Here is an 18,101-nt window from a genome sequence, read left to right as displayed (position 1 = left end):
TCTTTCAAAATGATTCGTTTAAAATTGCTAAATGTGGAAAAGGTATTTATAAAGCGGTTTCAATTATGGCAACTACCAGTATAGGAACTACCAGTAACCGTAAAAATTTGTTTCTAAACCGCACAAATAAGAGTCCTTTCCGTCTATTTATAAATATACAGAATAATTGGAGTAGCCACAAAGTATTAAAAGATGCTATATCAAAGGATGACATTTCAAATACATATTTCAAAACAACATCTAAGTTTTGATTTCTTAACTTCAAACAACAATATCATATTACAGTCACATTTTTTCAAAATGCCTAAACAATAATAGAAACACATTCCTCGTAAATATTAAATAATATTAAATATATATAAATTTTATTTTGAATCCTTCACGCGTTCATAATGTTACGAACATACGGAAAATAAAACAACGTCGTCTCACTAAGAAAGAACATATTAATTAAAATTTAATTATAATGTATGTATAATTAAAGAATCATAAATTTTCGTTTCATATGCAACGTTGATAAACATTCCAAAAGATTCCACCTGCTATCTACGTTATATAAATATACCACTATTTCCTGTCACATTATCTGCAACATTATATTCGTACTCGTAAAATATAACAATACGTAAGTAGAATAGAACATGTAATCGCACTGTTGTTTTATTCAGTAAAATATTTTTCCAAAATATGCATTATCGACCTTATGAATACTACTTAGATTATAAATTGTTATAAATAAAATAAGTAGATTATAATTGAAAAGGTAGCAAAAAGTAAATATTTCGTAATAATAATTGCATTTTTATTGATTGATTAATGCACGCTTTTAGGATATTACATTTTTTACTGCAATTCACATAAATATAAGAATACAAGATACAATGGACGACTCACCTATCTGGTCTACTTAAATACGCTTATTAAAAGTATAGTAATTCAAATTTAACGCTTCCATATATTCTTGTTTGTAAAACATTGTGAATCACCTTAAACTGTTCTTAGTTTTAAAATATTGCGGTTTAAAGTTTAATAGGTAAATATAACAACAAAGTTTGGCATTTTTGTATTCGAATTTCAAAATACAATTTCTTTGATATATTTTTTTTTGTTTCTCAAGCCTCAAATTCTATTATTTACATTTCAACTAAAATGTAAACTCCGAACACTTTGAACGTTCCGTCTTACAACCGCAGGCATTTACCCAATGTCATCCGATACAAAGAGTCACTTAAGGACGCGTCAACAATTGTTTATATTTCTTTTCTATTAGTAATCTCAATTCCTAACAATTCACTTACTTATTCGAATCGCATAATACTCACCTACCCAATCTCCGATAAACAACAAATGAGTTGTTAACTATGGATCGTTCCTTGTTATGGGACACAATTCTGTAGCGTGTTGAGGATAGTTCAGGGCGACCTTCACGCTTCGGAAGAAAATACAATTGCAAAATCGATTTATAAATATAGAAAGATTGAGCAACAGCAGGCAAAAAGAAAGGTGCGAGGAACGGCTAAACCGAACCGATGGAACGGAAACAGAGAGATAGAGGGAAAAAATGGGAATTTTCTAAAACGAGGGGAAAGGACTTTATTGCAGGTGAGGATTGGGACCTGGGACGGAAGACGAGGGCGCGCGCGTCGTGGCGCGTCGCCCTTACAACTTCCGGTAAAGCCACGTGACCCAGCTAACGGTCGGTGTTGCCCTAAAGCGTCATGGAAAATTCCCATTCCCGAGCAACAACCCTCCCCCCTTCTCTATGTACATACCCCCTGCTCGCCCCCTCCCTAACCGAGTCCCCACTATGGCATGTCAGGTACTTATGTATATCCCCCACTCCTTTGCAAAATCTCCTTCCCCCACCACCGATACGTTGGTACCGGATGTGCGGCAACGTCGCAACCGTTAAGTACATAAGGACGAGTGGTAGGGGGGACGGTGGGGGGTACAAGAAAGAACTGGCAACGTGTACCACATTCAAATCTGGACGGAACCCGGTCGGCCTCTCGGCTCACCTCTGCACAAAACAGCAGAAAACGCGGGTTGCGATAGAATCGCGTGTAAATTTGGAACGGGTGTACGGCGAACGTTCCGTGCGACAAAACAGACGGTTCCGCGGATGCGTGCACGCTTCTCCTGTGTAACTCCATTGTCAAGTACACGGACCGACCGAGAGCAGAATTCACGGTGCCAAAAGAGCGCATTTCGCGGCGCCCTCGTGCGACGACCCCTTCTCGCTTTTCCCTCCCAGTAAGTAAATGTAAATTTCGCGCGCGCGCACTCAGTTTAATGTAAATGTCACGGGAACGTAGGGGTGGCGTGACCGTGTGGCGGAAGTGTTGTTTCGTGCCGTGGAATTATGTGTATGGACATTCAGGTTAACGAGAAGAAGAAGAAGATGAACGACAGGAGTGTCGACGAGGACGTACAAATCGTCGAGGCCCGAATCAACAAAGGTAAGCTTTGAGGTTATGGGTGGCGGCAACCGCGGCGGCATCAGACTCGCGCGTATCGTTTCTCCCCTCCCTCTCTCCTTGTGCTATGCCTGGTTCGCTCTCTCCTTCTATCCCGCTGTCATCTGTATTCCTCTCTCAGTGGATGGTTATTCCTGTCCTTTTTCTTCTCTCGTTTGGTTTCTCGCTCGATCCTCCACCACGTCCAATCACGCCAGCCTCGGTATTGTGTATCAGTACCCAGCGCCTCGAAGTACACATCACGCTTTCTGTTTTCTACGAGCTGCGCCTCGTGCAGACCCGGCGAAACGTGGGTCCCCCACGATGCAACTACCTGTCAACATCTGCGACACACTCGCGTTTACCATTTATTGTTGCAACATTTACACGTGGAGGCCTGAAACATTGTTTTCTACTCACCTGAAAAAGCTTTGATGTGTGCTCTTCCATCGATTTTCAAGTTTTCGAATGTTCGTAATTACGTTTCTGTGGGTGCCAGTGACTTTTTTTTTGTTAACAACCCTTCAGTTTATAAACACTGCATCTCGTGTACAGTGTCTCGTGTTCGCGTCCGCTGTTTATGAAACGGTTAACAGTTACGCACAGTATTTTTCGTGTATCTCGTGTGGCCAGAACACGTTTCGTGTACGAATAAACGCATTTCAAATGTTTGTGCACGTGAAATTATTTTGCGGCGAGTTGTCAGCTTTCAACGATGTATGAAATTTATTTAAACGATTTACGGTAATATTAAAAATGGATGAAGAAAGCTTAACGATAAAGTGTTTGTACGTTAATTGATAATTTCATTGTGGATGTGAAGTCACATGACTTTGCATTTACCTATACGAAAATTAAACGAGAAATACAACACTTTGGTGATTTTTACCCTTGTTGTGTTTAAATGTTTGTTAATAAATGACAGATACATCGTCTACCTTGATTATTACAAACTTTGTTGTTATTGTTTAATTATTTTAATGTATGTTTTTATTCGAAACCATTCTTTATTTACATACGGTCATATTTTCGAATAATAATCGGTATAAATATTTAATTTCAATACGTCCACGAAACATAATTAATAAAAGGATGTTAATTCTCATTTTGTTTTATCCGTGTGTGCTTACAGAAGATGACGTCACGGTTTATTTAAAGCAAACTGTAAGATGATCCTGGTAATATCGTAGATGCTTTTTAGAAAGAAGCTGTGTAACGAATGCTTAAATTGGAGAACTATGTAACTTTTATTATTCCGGCTTGAAACGTGCCACTTTTTACTAACAACCATTTTGTGGCAATAATAGGCCTATTGAAATAGTATTGTTTATTCACTGAAAAATATTGTTTTCCCACATAAAAATGTGTGTTTATGCTTAATTTATAATAACACTACGTTATTATTCACGGGTTATCTTTTAGAGTGCTACAAATTAAGGTTAGGTTCGTCAATTTTTTTTTTTGTATAATAACTAAAAATGTTTTGTGGTTCGTGTCATTAGGATAACAATATTGCTATATCATGCTACTGTAATTGTGTAACAAGAAAATGTATCTTACGAATACTTTCGACGTTGGTACTAGCATGTATTTAAACATGGTCTACATGAACGCAGTACATTTGCGGATTGTTAAACATGATCGTGAGTTGTTTATCAACCAATTCAATATCATCCTATCTTTCAACTATTTTCCATGTGTGGTTAGAACTTAATTCGTTGAAGAGTTTCTCTCATGTTGTATACACATAAACATCGTAACAAAGTGTGACTAGTAATATCAATGCATCATTTTACTATTAGTAGATGAAGAACTGATTGATACATTTAAAGGTCGAAGAACATCAAAAGTTTACATCGAGTATTGGTATTGTCGAGGGATAACATGGCAGCCGTCTTTGGACTTGTTATGATCAAACAAAATGGTATTATTTCCACTTCATATGCAAAGTAATTAGAAAAATCTTGACGTCGCATGTGTAATATTTGTTAATACGAAACAATTATTGACATCAGCTATCATAATAACAATTGCTATTTCAAAATATGCAACTCCAGTAGAACACAACGTTCCTACATATTTAAATTTAACAATACATAGATCTATGTAAAGTCATCAACATTTTCCCCAATATTTTTAAATATTTTTATGATGTGTTTATGCAAATGTAGTTTCCATTACATTTTTTGGGGTAAAGACTTTCTATTGTAACAGAAAGTTCTGACACTGATGTAGTTATAAGACGGTTGGGCACTTTGGAATAATAGTCCTATATTACTTCACTTGTCAATAGAAGCGACACAGTTTTATTGTAATTATATAGTTGACAATAGGAAAAGATATTTTATGTTCTTGGGTCCGTTCTAGTTGTTCAGATCTCTATGCCTCGTGTAGCACGGATCACAGTTCGCTTCTCCGACCGCCCGCCCGCTCGTCCGTTTGCTCCGCCATCACATATATATGCAAAGGCAACTATATGTACTGTATATACAAGAGCGAGAGCTGGGGGGGAAATATGTGCAGGCGTAGTACATAATGTACCCGCTCCCTATGTACTACATAAGAACCGAAGAATGATGTAACAAAGAGGCAGTTTCACGAAGTTTGCCGAGCACTCCCGAGGCGACGGCTTCGTATAAGCAAGTCGCATGCGTGCTTGTGTGTACGCATGGAGACACACACAATGAAGCTTGTCAGCTGCTGCAAGTGTACGCCGCCATGTGCAATTCTACGGAGTTGCACAAAAAATTACGTCTACAAAAATGATAGAGCATACTTGGACAGCCCTTTTCCATCATAACAATCGAACGTGTGTCTCTTCTTTTTCCTATAATTTTTTTTCCTCCCCATTGTGAAACCAGCAAGGCGATAACCTTCGCGACGTTCGCCTTATCATGATGGAAGGTAGCATGTTTCATTTATACATGCCTAGGTGCACAATATTTCACCGCATTACGTAACGTTTGTATTAGTGATTTCATAATTGGATAAAACGTAGCAAGAAATGGTGAAATTAAAAAAAAAAAGAAATTTAGAAAAATGAACAGAAAACATTAGGAAGATAGAGAAAGGCAATGCAGTTATGGCAAAGAGAATGGATAGATTGGAAGAGGGCACATCCGGTTCACCGCCATATTGTTCTTTAGTAATCTCTTCCCCCTCCATTCCTAACCGTTTCCCCTCCCCGCGTATTTACTGTGCCTTCACCCGGCATAGCAACAGCAGCAATAGAGGACTCCTATAAATAGATCGCTACAACCTTCCAGTGTTGCCAAAACGACTGGCCCAACGTATGGCGTAGAAGAAATCCGGCCAATCAAGGCCGCGTCCTCCATTTTAAGATGGCAACGTCGCATCGTTATAATGCTTTATACCTTCATTATGGATTTATTAAAATTATTATTTTTTAGTTTCTTTATACAATTATTATTTTTAATGTATTTTGTAATCCAAATGATTCCTTTTGAAAGGAATTTGTTTTCTTAATACATTTTATTTTTAAAATACCATAAAACTAATTTATTTATATTCCAAAAATGCGCACGCATCGCATTAATGCGATAATGATAAGTCCATTTGATATGTATTTTTTTATTGCGTGTTTCTTTTAGGTATCGATCATGCAACGTTGCTTTTCTCCGCACACATCTTCTATACATTCGTATGTATTACTGAAAAAAGAGAAAAAAGAGACGAAGTGGGCGTGCCTGTGGTGAGAATCGGCAACGCCGCGACCGTAAATCATGATTAAAATAATAAGTATAATACATATGTAGTACATAGGAGGCCGGCGGGTATATGTATGTAAGAGCTGCGCAGAGGCACAAATAGCAATGTTCGTCTGGCTGGGTTCTGCGCAGCTTCAGTTCCCCCACCTTTGTTATTCCACCCCCACTATCACGCAGAATCCCACGGGTAAGTTCCAGGAGTGGCAGTGGGGGGTAAAACGCGGGTGTTAGAGGAGAGAAGGGCACCTGAAACCACGACTATATACTCCCGCGTGCGTTTACCAATCTTGGCACTTTGCCTGAAAGAGCATATCGACCGTGCGACGTTGTCACATCGTCTGCGCGATCTTACGCGCTGGCCCTGGCCACTCTTTGAACGGTATGTACTTAGCTGCTGCAGCCGATCCATGACACACGATGCGAAATCCGATCAAGATATATGGTTCACCTATTTATATGATTTAGTGGTGTGTCTGGTGCAAAGGATGGTATATGTATGAGTAAAAGTAGATTCTATGGAATTAATAATCAAGGCCTAATTAATTGAAAGTTATGATCAGTGAAGGTGGAAACCGATGCCATAAAACAGAGTTATGTTTCTAAAAAATAAGTCCTGTAGGTAATCCATTAACTAATCTTTCAATAATTGATAATAGTTGTTTCCTGGAAAACAATAATGGGAATAGACCTTCTTTTTATACGTTAAACTTATTACATAAGTTTGTTGACGATTTCTAATTGACAAATAGTTATATATTTCTATATAATATAAACGTCAAACTTGATAGTTGTATTCTGACGTAATTGTTCTACATAATGTTCAATGTAGGTGACACTCTTAGTAAATAACTGTGTTTTAAGTATATGGCCACGTAGGAATGCTATTCGTAGTCTCGCCACGTTTCGAAAACGCGGTGCTTTAAGTAAATACAATACATACGAGTTATGTACTATAAGGTTTGCTACCCGTTTCTGCTTCGCTCTTCTCCACAGTTCTTATTCGTTGTCGGCAATGTGCGTACAGTCAGTTTGCAATCGTTACAATGCGGAAACATGATTTGTCGCATAATTTTTTGAACTTGTACAATGTAGAAAACAGTGTGTAGACGTTATTAACGTATTAATCTAACCAAAGTATGTTTCAAGTGGATATAATATCGAAATAAAAAGTTGTATTATTGGGGAGTCGATTGTCAACCACATGGCACAGAACAGACATGCGTGTTAACTATGGACATAAAGATTTTTTAATTTTTTATTTATTTTTTTCGGCACTTGTGTGTTCGGTTATTGTAAATCGATGAAGTTGACGTATAGTGATATTAAATATTATACACATACACGTGTAAACACAACATAAAAACTATTTAAATAATTTGAAGATTTTATTAAATTTATACTACAAAGCTGGATACACCCTTCCCTTGTCACTGTTCGGGTTCGACTAAAGAACTGCCGCCACGCAACGCTCTTATATACCCTGTGTATCGAACACCAAAGTTCGCGATTATATAGTTATTAGGATCAACAGATTCCTTTCATTCTATTACGCCCTTTTTTCATTTGAAAATGTCAATGGACAATTTTTCATGCTGCATTATTAACTTTTTATCAGTTTTACTGTTATTGTCATTGAAATACGTATTATTATTTGATTTCAAACTTTAACAAAACAGTTTTACCTGCATTCAATTAATGCAAATTAGTAATCCGTATATTATATTCCCTTTATACCAAGAAACTAGATACTCTGTAATTAATAATATTAGATGCAGCAGACAGATGGCGACAGCTATCAGGTAACTTCTGGATTCCTTTTTTATCCCGAACAATGAAGATCTTAGATAATATTTATCTGACGCTTTGATGATTAAATGGAAAAAAGGAAGCCTCAAAGAATTAACTATCATTGAAATATCAGATCAGTAATTTTATTTTTAGAATGCTGATCTTGAATTTGAATTACTCATCGCGATCGAAGTGGTAAGGCTTAAGGAATCAACGTTTCTGAATGGAGAAAAATTCTTAATATACCTACGTGATACACTGTGAAACTGTGAAGACTGAACAACTCGATATTACTTATCGTTGAAGCTTACATAGAAGTCAACTCGAAGAAAATTTGAAGACTCGTTATAAAGTAAAATTCGTACCTTCAAAGGGATGATTGCTCGAAAGTATTGAATGTATGTAATATAAACGTCAGATGGATTCTTAAAAATGGAAAGTTAAAGCGAAGTGGTCATATGTGTGTAGAGGACGATACTGGTACATACCTAGCAGTGTACAGTCCGAACGGAAAACTAAGCGCGTCTCGCTCTAGTCCGTAGGATTCGCGGTCGGACAGACCGCGGAATGCCTAGTGTCCCGTGCAGCTGCAGCCAGATAGCTCGATGCTACGGCATGGCCTACTGGGCGGCTTGGAATCGAAGATTTACAAACGCCAAGTTCGTATAAAATGGCGCTACCCTCAACCGAGAGTTCCTTAATCCACGGCAAAGCTTCGCCGGGGTCCAGAGATACGCCCGTTCAAAGAACATGTACGTAGTCAGTGTCAACGGGTACCGTCTACGTACGTTCGTCTACCCTAAATGTATCCCCCGAGAGTCGAGTGTGGTGAATTATTTCACGCCACCTGCTATAATTGTAGTCAACGGACGAAGTGAAACGTCGAGGGAAAGCGTGAAAACTAGAAGCCGAGAGAGTCGAAACAGGACGAACTTTTCCTCCATCTGAGCCTGGTTCTTCTCCTCGTCGTGTAACATGGTCGTGTGTCGTCTCATCGACAGTGCACATCGGTAGACGGACGCACTCGCATATAACCTCTTTGCTGGTTCGGGTCCACCTTTGCATCCACCGAAATGTGATTTCAGTTTAAACATAAGAACAACACGCAAACATCATTGAAGATGAGGAACGACATTACGGACATGCATACAGCGACCGCTGATAGCAGCACGGACGCCATATGGCTCGAGAAAAGGAGTCCGTCACAGACGGCGCCCGATCAAGTGTCATTCAGTACGTCCTAAATACATCTTTCCCTATTTAAGAAAGATGATGTGCTTTGCAAAATTAGTCTACCGAGTCTGTTGATCTTTTCTTCGTAATACATAGTCTCGCCCATTTTTCGTTAGCCCCCTTCTTTCCGTTGGTAATCGATGCTGGTAGAAAAGAGCGCGAGGATTTGCTTTCTTTTTGTTCAATTCGTTTGGTACGTCGATAGAAACGGAACGCACGGTGAAACGTAACGCGTTGTGTTTTACGGTGACAATCGAAAGTTGTCATATCAAAATTGTTCGTTTAAACGTGACCACGAAAGCTGATTATGGAATGATAATTAACACGCATGACGTGCACGTTTCCGAGTTATGTGAGTGTTTCATATTAAACTGCGAGTGCGTCTTATATCGAGTTCAAATTTGGATCTTTTTTTGTGTTCTGTGACAGTTGTTCGTTGCGTTATGAGATTCGATTTCGTTCTTTTTTGAAAGAAGAAAATTTTAAAACTGATGTACGTGGGAGATTAAAGCGATGATTGTCATGCATCATTCAAACGAAATGTATCGATTTTTTTAAGGCGTTGCAAAGTTCAATTTCTGTGTTTCTTTTGCGTAATTATACTTCATATGAAAGTGTCTTGATTGCGCGTGCAGGATAGTTGATCCTACCATGGATTTCTCATTTAAAAATTCCAGTTAAAATGTTATAATTGTATATTAAATAGTGATGGTGCTACCATATTAATCATTCTGTCGTACGAATTATTTTCGTGTAATCGGCATCTCGGACATGCGCATTGTTTCGTACACGTGTATTGTAAAGCGTTGAAATTTTTCGAAATGGGAAAGTTAGTTTATAAACATTTTCCAGATCTAAATCGCGTTAAATGGTGTTTAAGATACTCCAAGATTATCACTCTTATACGATGTATACGGCATGATGATAAGAGTTAATTAACCGAGTTCATTACTGATTATACGTCGTAATCATGCATTGACACGCGAATACCAGTTTTCCCGCGCTCTTCTCCATCGACCAACTATAAGTATCGTAAATAACAATTTAAAGTAATTTGTTACCAAAGAATACTTTTGATTCGATCCTTTTCTTCTGTAAAAAATTATATAAATAATAATTATTTATTAATCCCGTTATGAATATTATTACGATAATATTTTATTTAATATTTTTATTACTGCACATTTTTATTAGTTATTTACTCTTATTTGATTAGATATTGGATTGCCGATTTTTTCAAAACACAAAAGTAAATAATTATTTTTATGTTTTATAAAAATTTTAAATAATACCACAATTGATTATGCTTGGATTCATTATTAATAGACGGTGATTCTTCTTAAAAGAGTACAGATAGTTTTAATTTGCATCCCTATTTAGTATATACTTTTATTCCCTTTTATTCTTATTTTAGATTAAATATGAGGGTTTTTAGAAAAATCATCAAAGATAAATGACAACGTTGAAGGTATTTAATCCTCGCATTATCTAGACCTAATTATATTACCCTAATATAATAATAGTAACGTGTTTACCATTTTGTATAATTCTTTAAGTTTATAAAATTGAATGCACTTTGATATAATATTGAAGTTCTTCTGTAACAGTTCACGATTAATCATTGTTTTATTCTAATGCGTTATGTGTAACAAGACAGCGATATACGAAGCAATCAAATTAATTGTTGTGTTTTCACCTGTTTGTTTCAGCTTTTGATAAAGTTGTCGTCAAACAAGAACTTCCCGATGAAGCGGAAATCCGAGAATTGGCTGCCAAAATGGTGGAAGCAAACAAGGCGAAAATGGTGAACGTGGTGCCAGGTGCACCGCAGCAACGGCCTCCGCAGTGTCTCCTAACGAATATTCCTAGCATCTTAGGATATTTAAATAAAAGGCCAGCCGACTCATCGACTGGCGTCGCGGCGAAACCCCCTCCGACAGAAGGAAAACTACCACCCGACGACGAGAGTCAAAGAGGCAGATTCGGATGGACGAGTTTCGACGATTGTCACATACCGTACATATTTCGTTCCGGCGAGAAGTATTGCGCAGTACGAATCTTAGAATCTAAGTTGCTGAACAAGTACCTGAGCTACCTGCACTCGGACATCTACAGTTGCACGTGCATAAGGAGTTACTACATCACGGAGGCTGAAAGTAAACTGTTTACCGAGATCAACGTGAAACACTGCGAGAATCAGTTCGGTAGAGAACAATTCACGTGTAAAGACTTGGTGGTGCGTCTTTCGGACGCGAAGGAGTTCTATACGTTTCTCGATGTGTGTTACACGAAACTAACAGCAGGTACGAATCCTAACGTAACCAGCGGCCAGAAAGCCGATAAATGTGGTTTTATTCGAATAAACAAGGAATCCGTGGTTCCTTACACCGTGAAAGACGGCCTTCAGTATGTTCCCCTGTTTTATTTCGAGGGCGAGACTGAGAATCTGAAACTGAAGGCAGAAAAACTCGAAGGCTGGGACTTGTCGTATTTGAAGTTTTGTTGCAAAGTACAGGGTATACGTAATGAACTGTTTGCGAGTGAGACATGCTCGGTGATTAGTTTAAATGACATTAAAAGTTACTTCCCCCCCGGTACGGGATTCGAGGACTATTGGCCGACCAAAGTAATGGACTCTCAGTTGTTAGTGAATAGCAAAGGTGGTGGTGGCGGTGGTGGCTGGACGAAACAACCTCCGACACCGCCGGCGACGAAACCCGTTTCTGTGCAAAATAACGTGAATAAAGCGACAATTAACGCACGTGCTGCACCTATGCATAACATGTTACCGCGTGGAACAGTTGCTAATGCATCTCAAGTACAACGTGGTGTCACTCAACCGAGGCCCGTTGCGACTACGCATCCTGCGCATTCTTCGCCGACGGCGCTTCCTACCGGAAGATCGAATATTGTAACGCAACCAATGTTGAATACAGTGCAAAATGTTAACGGATGGACAGGGCTTGTTGGCGGTCAACCTACTTTCCAGACGGCACTCGTTTCTCAGGCAAATTCCATTATACGGATGCCGTCGTCCTTAAACATGCACAATGTAAGTTACATTTAAGGTTTCTGTCGTTTTTACTTCTTGACAACGTAAACAACAGATTGTTTACTACAACGAAATCAGTAAGAATGTTTAATCCTGCTAAGATCTTCGGCTTAATTGTGCGTTTGAAACGTGAATGGGAAAGAAAAAACAATTTTTTCATTTTCTCAAGTACACAAAGGTTTTTTTGAAAAATAAAAATTTTTTTACGTCGAAAAACACTGGAGGATCGTAGTAGTCAAAAAACTAAAAATATCAATAGCTTAAGGAAAAGCAAAGTAAACACTGCAACAGGATTAATAAAATAGCTAATACTATTTTCATTATAGAAAGATACTTATTACAAAATTACTTCTTGTGGTAATTTTATTAGTATATTATCCTTGTAATTTATTTCATATAAACTGTCAAATGGAATTTTTAGTATAAAGTCTTAAATGCATAACATACAAATCTGTTTTACATAATTATCTAATTTATTTTGTTATTAATAGATTTGTATTACTTTATATTAATCATTAGATTATATATTAATTAGAATCTAATTTATTATTAATAGATTAAACAAATTTATTTTATATTAAATATGTTTTTATTACGTATATATTCTTTTAATACATATAAATATGAATCTTATACATTGCAGCAAATATCTGCGCAACCAAAAAATTATTCACAACAATCGAGTAGGAGTAGGGGGGGTGGTGGCAGTGCAGCATCTCAGTATCCTGGAGTATATCCAGTTACAACTATGCAGACTGTTGCCCAAGCCCAACCACCCCCTCTTGTAAAAGCTACAGTTCATTCGAGTCAACCTAATCTTGGGTAAGTGATAAATTGTATTCTGAAAAATTAATTTCTTAATATGTTTTTTAAAAATAAAGCTTTAAAATATTCAGGACAATATCGTTGTTCCACATTTAGCATCTCCTATCGTCTTACATAGCATTATCGATACTTTGTGCTTGCTTTTAATTTAGCGATTGAATACAGTATATTGTATTCTAGGTGTGAGTTCAATGTTAAAAAGCACGCAGTGAGACACATTGTTTAAATCCATTCATACTTGATATTATTCACATCTAATTACTATTAATTTTTTCAAAAATATTGTTCCACATATTTTACATGATGTATAATATATCATTGATTAGATATAAATGTTCATTAAATAAGTAGGTACGTTATTTAACATTAAACTTTGTTATTGTCTTATGTGTAAAAGGTTTAAATAATTTTATTTAAAATACACACTGTTTTAATACTGTATTTATTAGAGTAAAATGAGCATGCAGTATCAAATTTTAGGGATCTATTTCTTTTATTTAAACGTACACAGTTTGTATTTATAAAACTTTATTATTTATTATGTGGTGAACCTGCACTATAGCTTTTTGCATTTGTACATACAACATATGATTTTTTTGTATAGTTATCCAACCTATGGGAAGGATGACTGGTGAGTCCCTGTAAAATGTACTATAGTCATGATTACTACATGAAAGTAAGATAGCATGCACAAAAATACTATGATTAACAAACTTTTATTTCTGCAAAATGCAATAACTATATATTGCCTGTATTGCCTTGTTAAACTTTACTTATGTATTCACTCTTTGTTAATGTTTTTATTCCTTTAATTCACTAAATATGTATATTCCCTTTGGGAATGTAGCCTATTTTTTTTATTTATTTATTTATAATTCAGAATGTAGTCAACTTCTTTGTCTCGCATATTTCACTAAATTAGATATTGATGTACATGGGAAATGTAAATAAATATTGTTCGTTATTATTATATCAAAATTTAATACATGTAATATGCTGGATTAGACTTTTTATTTATTATTTTAATTTCATTGTTAAAATAATTATTTTATTAGAAAATAAAGTGTTTGTTCAACATATGTCCAAGTTACAGAAAATGGCATTATATTCCATTTTTTATTAATATTACTACATGTATTATGTCAACGTATATATTCCATAGGAAATCTTTAATGTTCTCAAAATTTAATGGTTAATGTATATATTTGTGTGAGATACTTTGGTTTATTTTTATATATTGTTTTTGAAAATGTCTAGTTCACATATGAAACGTATACAATAGTAAATATTAATAAATATTTCATATTTCCCAAGTATGACAAATTAGCTCATTTAGAATTATGCCTTTTTATGTTTCTACAGGCTTAATGAAAAATTTTTCTATTTTAGGGTCACGTCCACGTATACCACACCTACCTTAGGTGTACCTGTCACTGCAACTACATACCCCCAAATGCTTGGTCTAAGTGAGCAAGTGCAAGCTCTAATGCCATCCCCTACTTCAGCATCCACATTGTTGCACCTACAAAGGCATACACCATCTGTACATAACACATCTCATGCAAAATATCCACCACCATTAATACCAGTTAATGGTAGCAATAATAGTGCCAGGTATGTAATTATGTAATATCTATTAACAAACATACAATTTACATTTGCAAATATGTAATTTTAAATATATATATATATATATATTATATATATATATATATATATAAATTTATATTTATAGAGATTCTAGGGGTAGAAAACCTCTGATACCAATTCCAGAAACACATATATCTGCCTGTCAAGTTCAACCTTATCAAATTCAAAAAGCGCTTGTCGAAGACAAAATGGTACCTTGTATTAATTTCAAGCCATACATCTACTCTGAATTGTTGATGACACTTCCTGATTTCGTCGCTCAGTATTTTCCTGCCTGTGACATCAATAGTTGTCGACAAGTTCTTACAGACGTGTTGCATATAGACTTATATCAAGGAAATAGGTAAGAGAATTCTACTACTATGTATGCAGTATAAAATGAAATGAATAACTATTAATTTCAATTATTTTGATCATAGGTTACAAATGAAAATGTTAATAGAAGCCGGGAAATGTTCATCTCTAAATGAAGAATTACCTTTAATACAAGTAAAAAGTATAATGAAGTACATGCCCCAATTAAAATATATGTTCAACAGAGGAGAAATAGTGATGCCGGCACCAGCTCATTCTTCTGAGGAACACCCAGCCAAAAAACGGCAACGCACCAGCTAGGACTGGCTACAGCCTTACTGGCCTACTTATGACTATTATCATTCGGCATTTTAAAAAAGCCGATTACTTTGACTCATGTGTAACGAAACAGAATTACCTGTTCTGAAGAAACAAAACACAGATGAATCTACATTGACGTTATGTGCCAGAAAAAATGTGCACGAAACTGAAGGATACCTTTTATACGCAAGGAATCTGTGACATACCGTGAGCTACTTCTTTCTCCAAAGTGTATCTATGAGACGAAAGTCTGCTTGTAAATAAAACTGAGATGTATAAAACTAGTGTTGCACAGTTGGCAATTCGAATATGTTTTTATATTAAGATTAACAACACATTTCTCTGATATTTCGTTTGAAACTAAAAGTTTCAAAACAGAATGAAGACAAGAACAGAAAATATCGTAATTATCAGTAAGACCATTCCTCATTTTTTAATTTCATTTAATTTTTCTACCTCTGCTGCAGAGTATCTTATATTTAGCATTTCTTTGTAAATAAAATGAAAGTTCTAATCTTAATATGTGATCCGGAGAAAGAAAGTGCTGATATGCGTTTCATTGATGGACACAAAGTGGAATAGGTGTATTGTTTAAAATTCACCTATACTCCACGTTGAACGGATATCAAAAGTAATTTGGCATTTGTATATTTAAAGAGGTGGAAGTAATGCTTCTTCAAGTTCCTAGCTATGGCTAATATGTATCCTGATAACTAGCTGCAAAATAATTTAAAAATGTTACTAATTCACAACAGTGGTTTAATATAAATTGTGACGTGAGTTTAGCAAAACTTATTAGGTAAAACATAAATTTTGAATGTTGGAAAATTCTATTTTCTAAAATTCAATTATCAAGAACACCGTACACAGCGATGCAGCTAATTCTGTTCAGATATTGTCAGTGTGTAAATAACATAGTGAGACAAAGATGCAGCTTAGGATACCATCAAGAATATGACGCAAATTAACAATCAATGAGATATGTATTATAAGTACAATCATTCCAGAAAACGTGGACGATATGTAATTCTGTTTTAATTTTGTTAGAGCATATTGTTCCTTTATGTTACGCTTAATAAAGTATTTTAATTTTATAACAAATTCGTTGTTGGAGAATTGTTTATACAAACTTAGAAATTCTTTTAATAATTCACTTATTATTTAGAAATTCTATACTTAAGTATTTAACAATGGTAAACATATCTCATGAATGTTAATTTTCAATATTGAAAGACTTTTATTTGCACAAAGAAAAATTTGTAATTATTTGTCATTTTTTGTAAGTGAAAAATGATGGAAAACTACTTTGAAGTCTGCAAAACTGTCAGATCGTAGAACTTATAAAGTCGCCTGAGATGGTCTTCCGTTTTAAATCTACAATTTCACATATAGGTACAAACGTGAACTGATTTAAAAGCAATTATTTAATATAATTTTCTATATTTACTTCGAGGAAAATGAACAAGTAGGATACGACTAATTAATAAAAGTGAAATCCAATATGGCATATAAGTACACGGTTTCAACTGGTCCTGCTCTCAGAAAAGAGGCTGAAATTAGTATTACTGACTGATTAACTTTCACATTCGCTATTAATATTACATAAAAGAAACTAAGTGTGTATATGCAAAAAAAGGTGTGTATGTATATATGTATGGAGATAATTAGTGATAAATTAATGTTGACCATCATGGATTTTCCATATATGATAAAGGCTTAGGCATCCTGTTACGGTGGAAATGGTATATTTTGTTATTTATAAATTACATTTAGTCATATCATAACTTTCAAAGATTCTATTGCCATTGAAAAGACTCTATATACCATGGACTGGTGTCTACCCTTTTTCAATATTTATAAAGGGAAACAAATAACAAAAGAAAAAAATAACACAAGAAATTCCTATACGAAAAGTATTCACGTATTTCATGTTTACATCTAATAATCTGCCAGCTTTAAATTTTCATATTTTTTTGGAATATTTCATCGAAAGATACCGATGCGATAATTATATAACGAAAGCCGTTTGCATTCGCAGGCACATAGATAATTAAGGTATTTTATTTCGTTTAATAAGCGAAGTAAATTATCAGTAATGTTTTATTATTGCGTTGTTGTTATTCCTTTGTTAATTGCATATGCATTGTTACGAAGAGAAAAATTTATTATTTTTATGGATGAGTAATTACAAATGAGATATAAAAAATGATTGAAGGAATGTATGCTATGGAGGACACATAAATATGAATTCGTCAATGAATATTCCAATTCGAAGAATTTCTTGAATTATTTTGGTTATAATTCCAGTACATATGATACTGTACATTACTAATTACACCCTATTGCTACAAGGGGCAAGTAGAATAATATATTGCTCGTAGTATGTCTCGAAAGAAAAAGAAAAGGAAAAAAAAAAGAGACATGGTGATCTGTGGGCCCAGTCCAAAAAATTAAAACTTAATTATTTTTAGTATATTAGATTAGAGCATTTATTTGTTAACACATGTTAAAATAATGCGTGTATTATACTTTACCACATTATCATCTGTACATATAGACCATAAGAATTAGAAGTACTAGACATTTCAAATAAATTCATGATATAATTAATAAAGTGTTGATTATTTTGTATATGATCAGAATGTATGTACTTTATTTATTTGTTTATGACGTATATTTTTAAATTGAAGCTAAGCTATTAAGAACAATAATTAAGTTGCAACTGATTGGACCAGTACTCCATTACAGTACTTA

General features: G+C 35.2%; 1 protein-coding gene across 10 annotated transcripts; it reads left to right on the top strand.

Moving 5' to 3' along the window:
• The first annotated feature begins 1,937 nt into the window (after positions 1 to 1,937).
• On the top strand, positions 1,938 to 17,983 carry LOC116425311 (uncharacterized). 10 transcript variants are annotated; one of them, XM_031972848.2, is made up of 8 exons: positions 1,938 to 2,253; positions 2,381 to 2,459; positions 10,915 to 12,257; positions 12,901 to 13,079; positions 13,687 to 13,713; positions 14,472 to 14,696; positions 14,818 to 15,075; positions 15,152 to 17,983. In XM_031972848.2, the coding sequence occupies exons 2-8, from the start codon at positions 2,402 to 2,404 to the stop codon at positions 15,345 to 15,347; spliced, it is 2,286 nt and encodes a 761-aa protein (XP_031828708.1). In that variant the 5' UTR covers positions 1,938 to 2,253; positions 2,381 to 2,401; the 3' UTR covers positions 15,348 to 17,983. The 10 variants fall into 10 exon arrangements, with proteins under 10 accessions (XP_031828708.1, XP_031828705.1, XP_031828704.1 ...); XM_031972845.2 differs by having other exon boundaries at positions 2,316 to 2,459; XM_031972843.2 differs by lacking the exons at positions 1,938 to 2,253; positions 2,381 to 2,459 and adding exons at positions 8,574 to 8,724; positions 8,835 to 9,205.
• Positions 17,984 to 18,101: the final 118 nt, after the last annotated feature.

Source organism: Nomia melanderi, chromosome 4 (assembly GCF_051020985.1).
Source record: "Nomia melanderi isolate GNS246 chromosome 4, iyNomMela1, whole genome shotgun sequence".
In the NCBI taxonomy this organism is placed as follows: Eukaryota; Metazoa; Arthropoda; class Insecta; order Hymenoptera; family Halictidae; genus Nomia; species Nomia melanderi.
This window is presented reverse-complemented; position numbering and strand designations above follow the sequence as displayed.

Bases quoted from the DNA above. Each gene is read 5' to 3' on its own strand.
- LOC116425311 (XM_031972843.2), top strand. From the start codon at position 9,094: ATGAGGAACGACATTACGGACATGCATACAGCGACCGCTGATAGCAGC. The intron at 13,714-14,471 runs GTGAGTCCCTGT...TTTCTATTTTAG, and splicing joins ACCTATGGGAAGGATGACTG to GGTCACGTCCACGTATACCA. The intron at 14,697-14,817 runs GTATGTAATTAT...TTATATTTATAG, and splicing joins GGTAGCAATAATAGTGCCAG to AGATTCTAGGGGTAGAAAAC.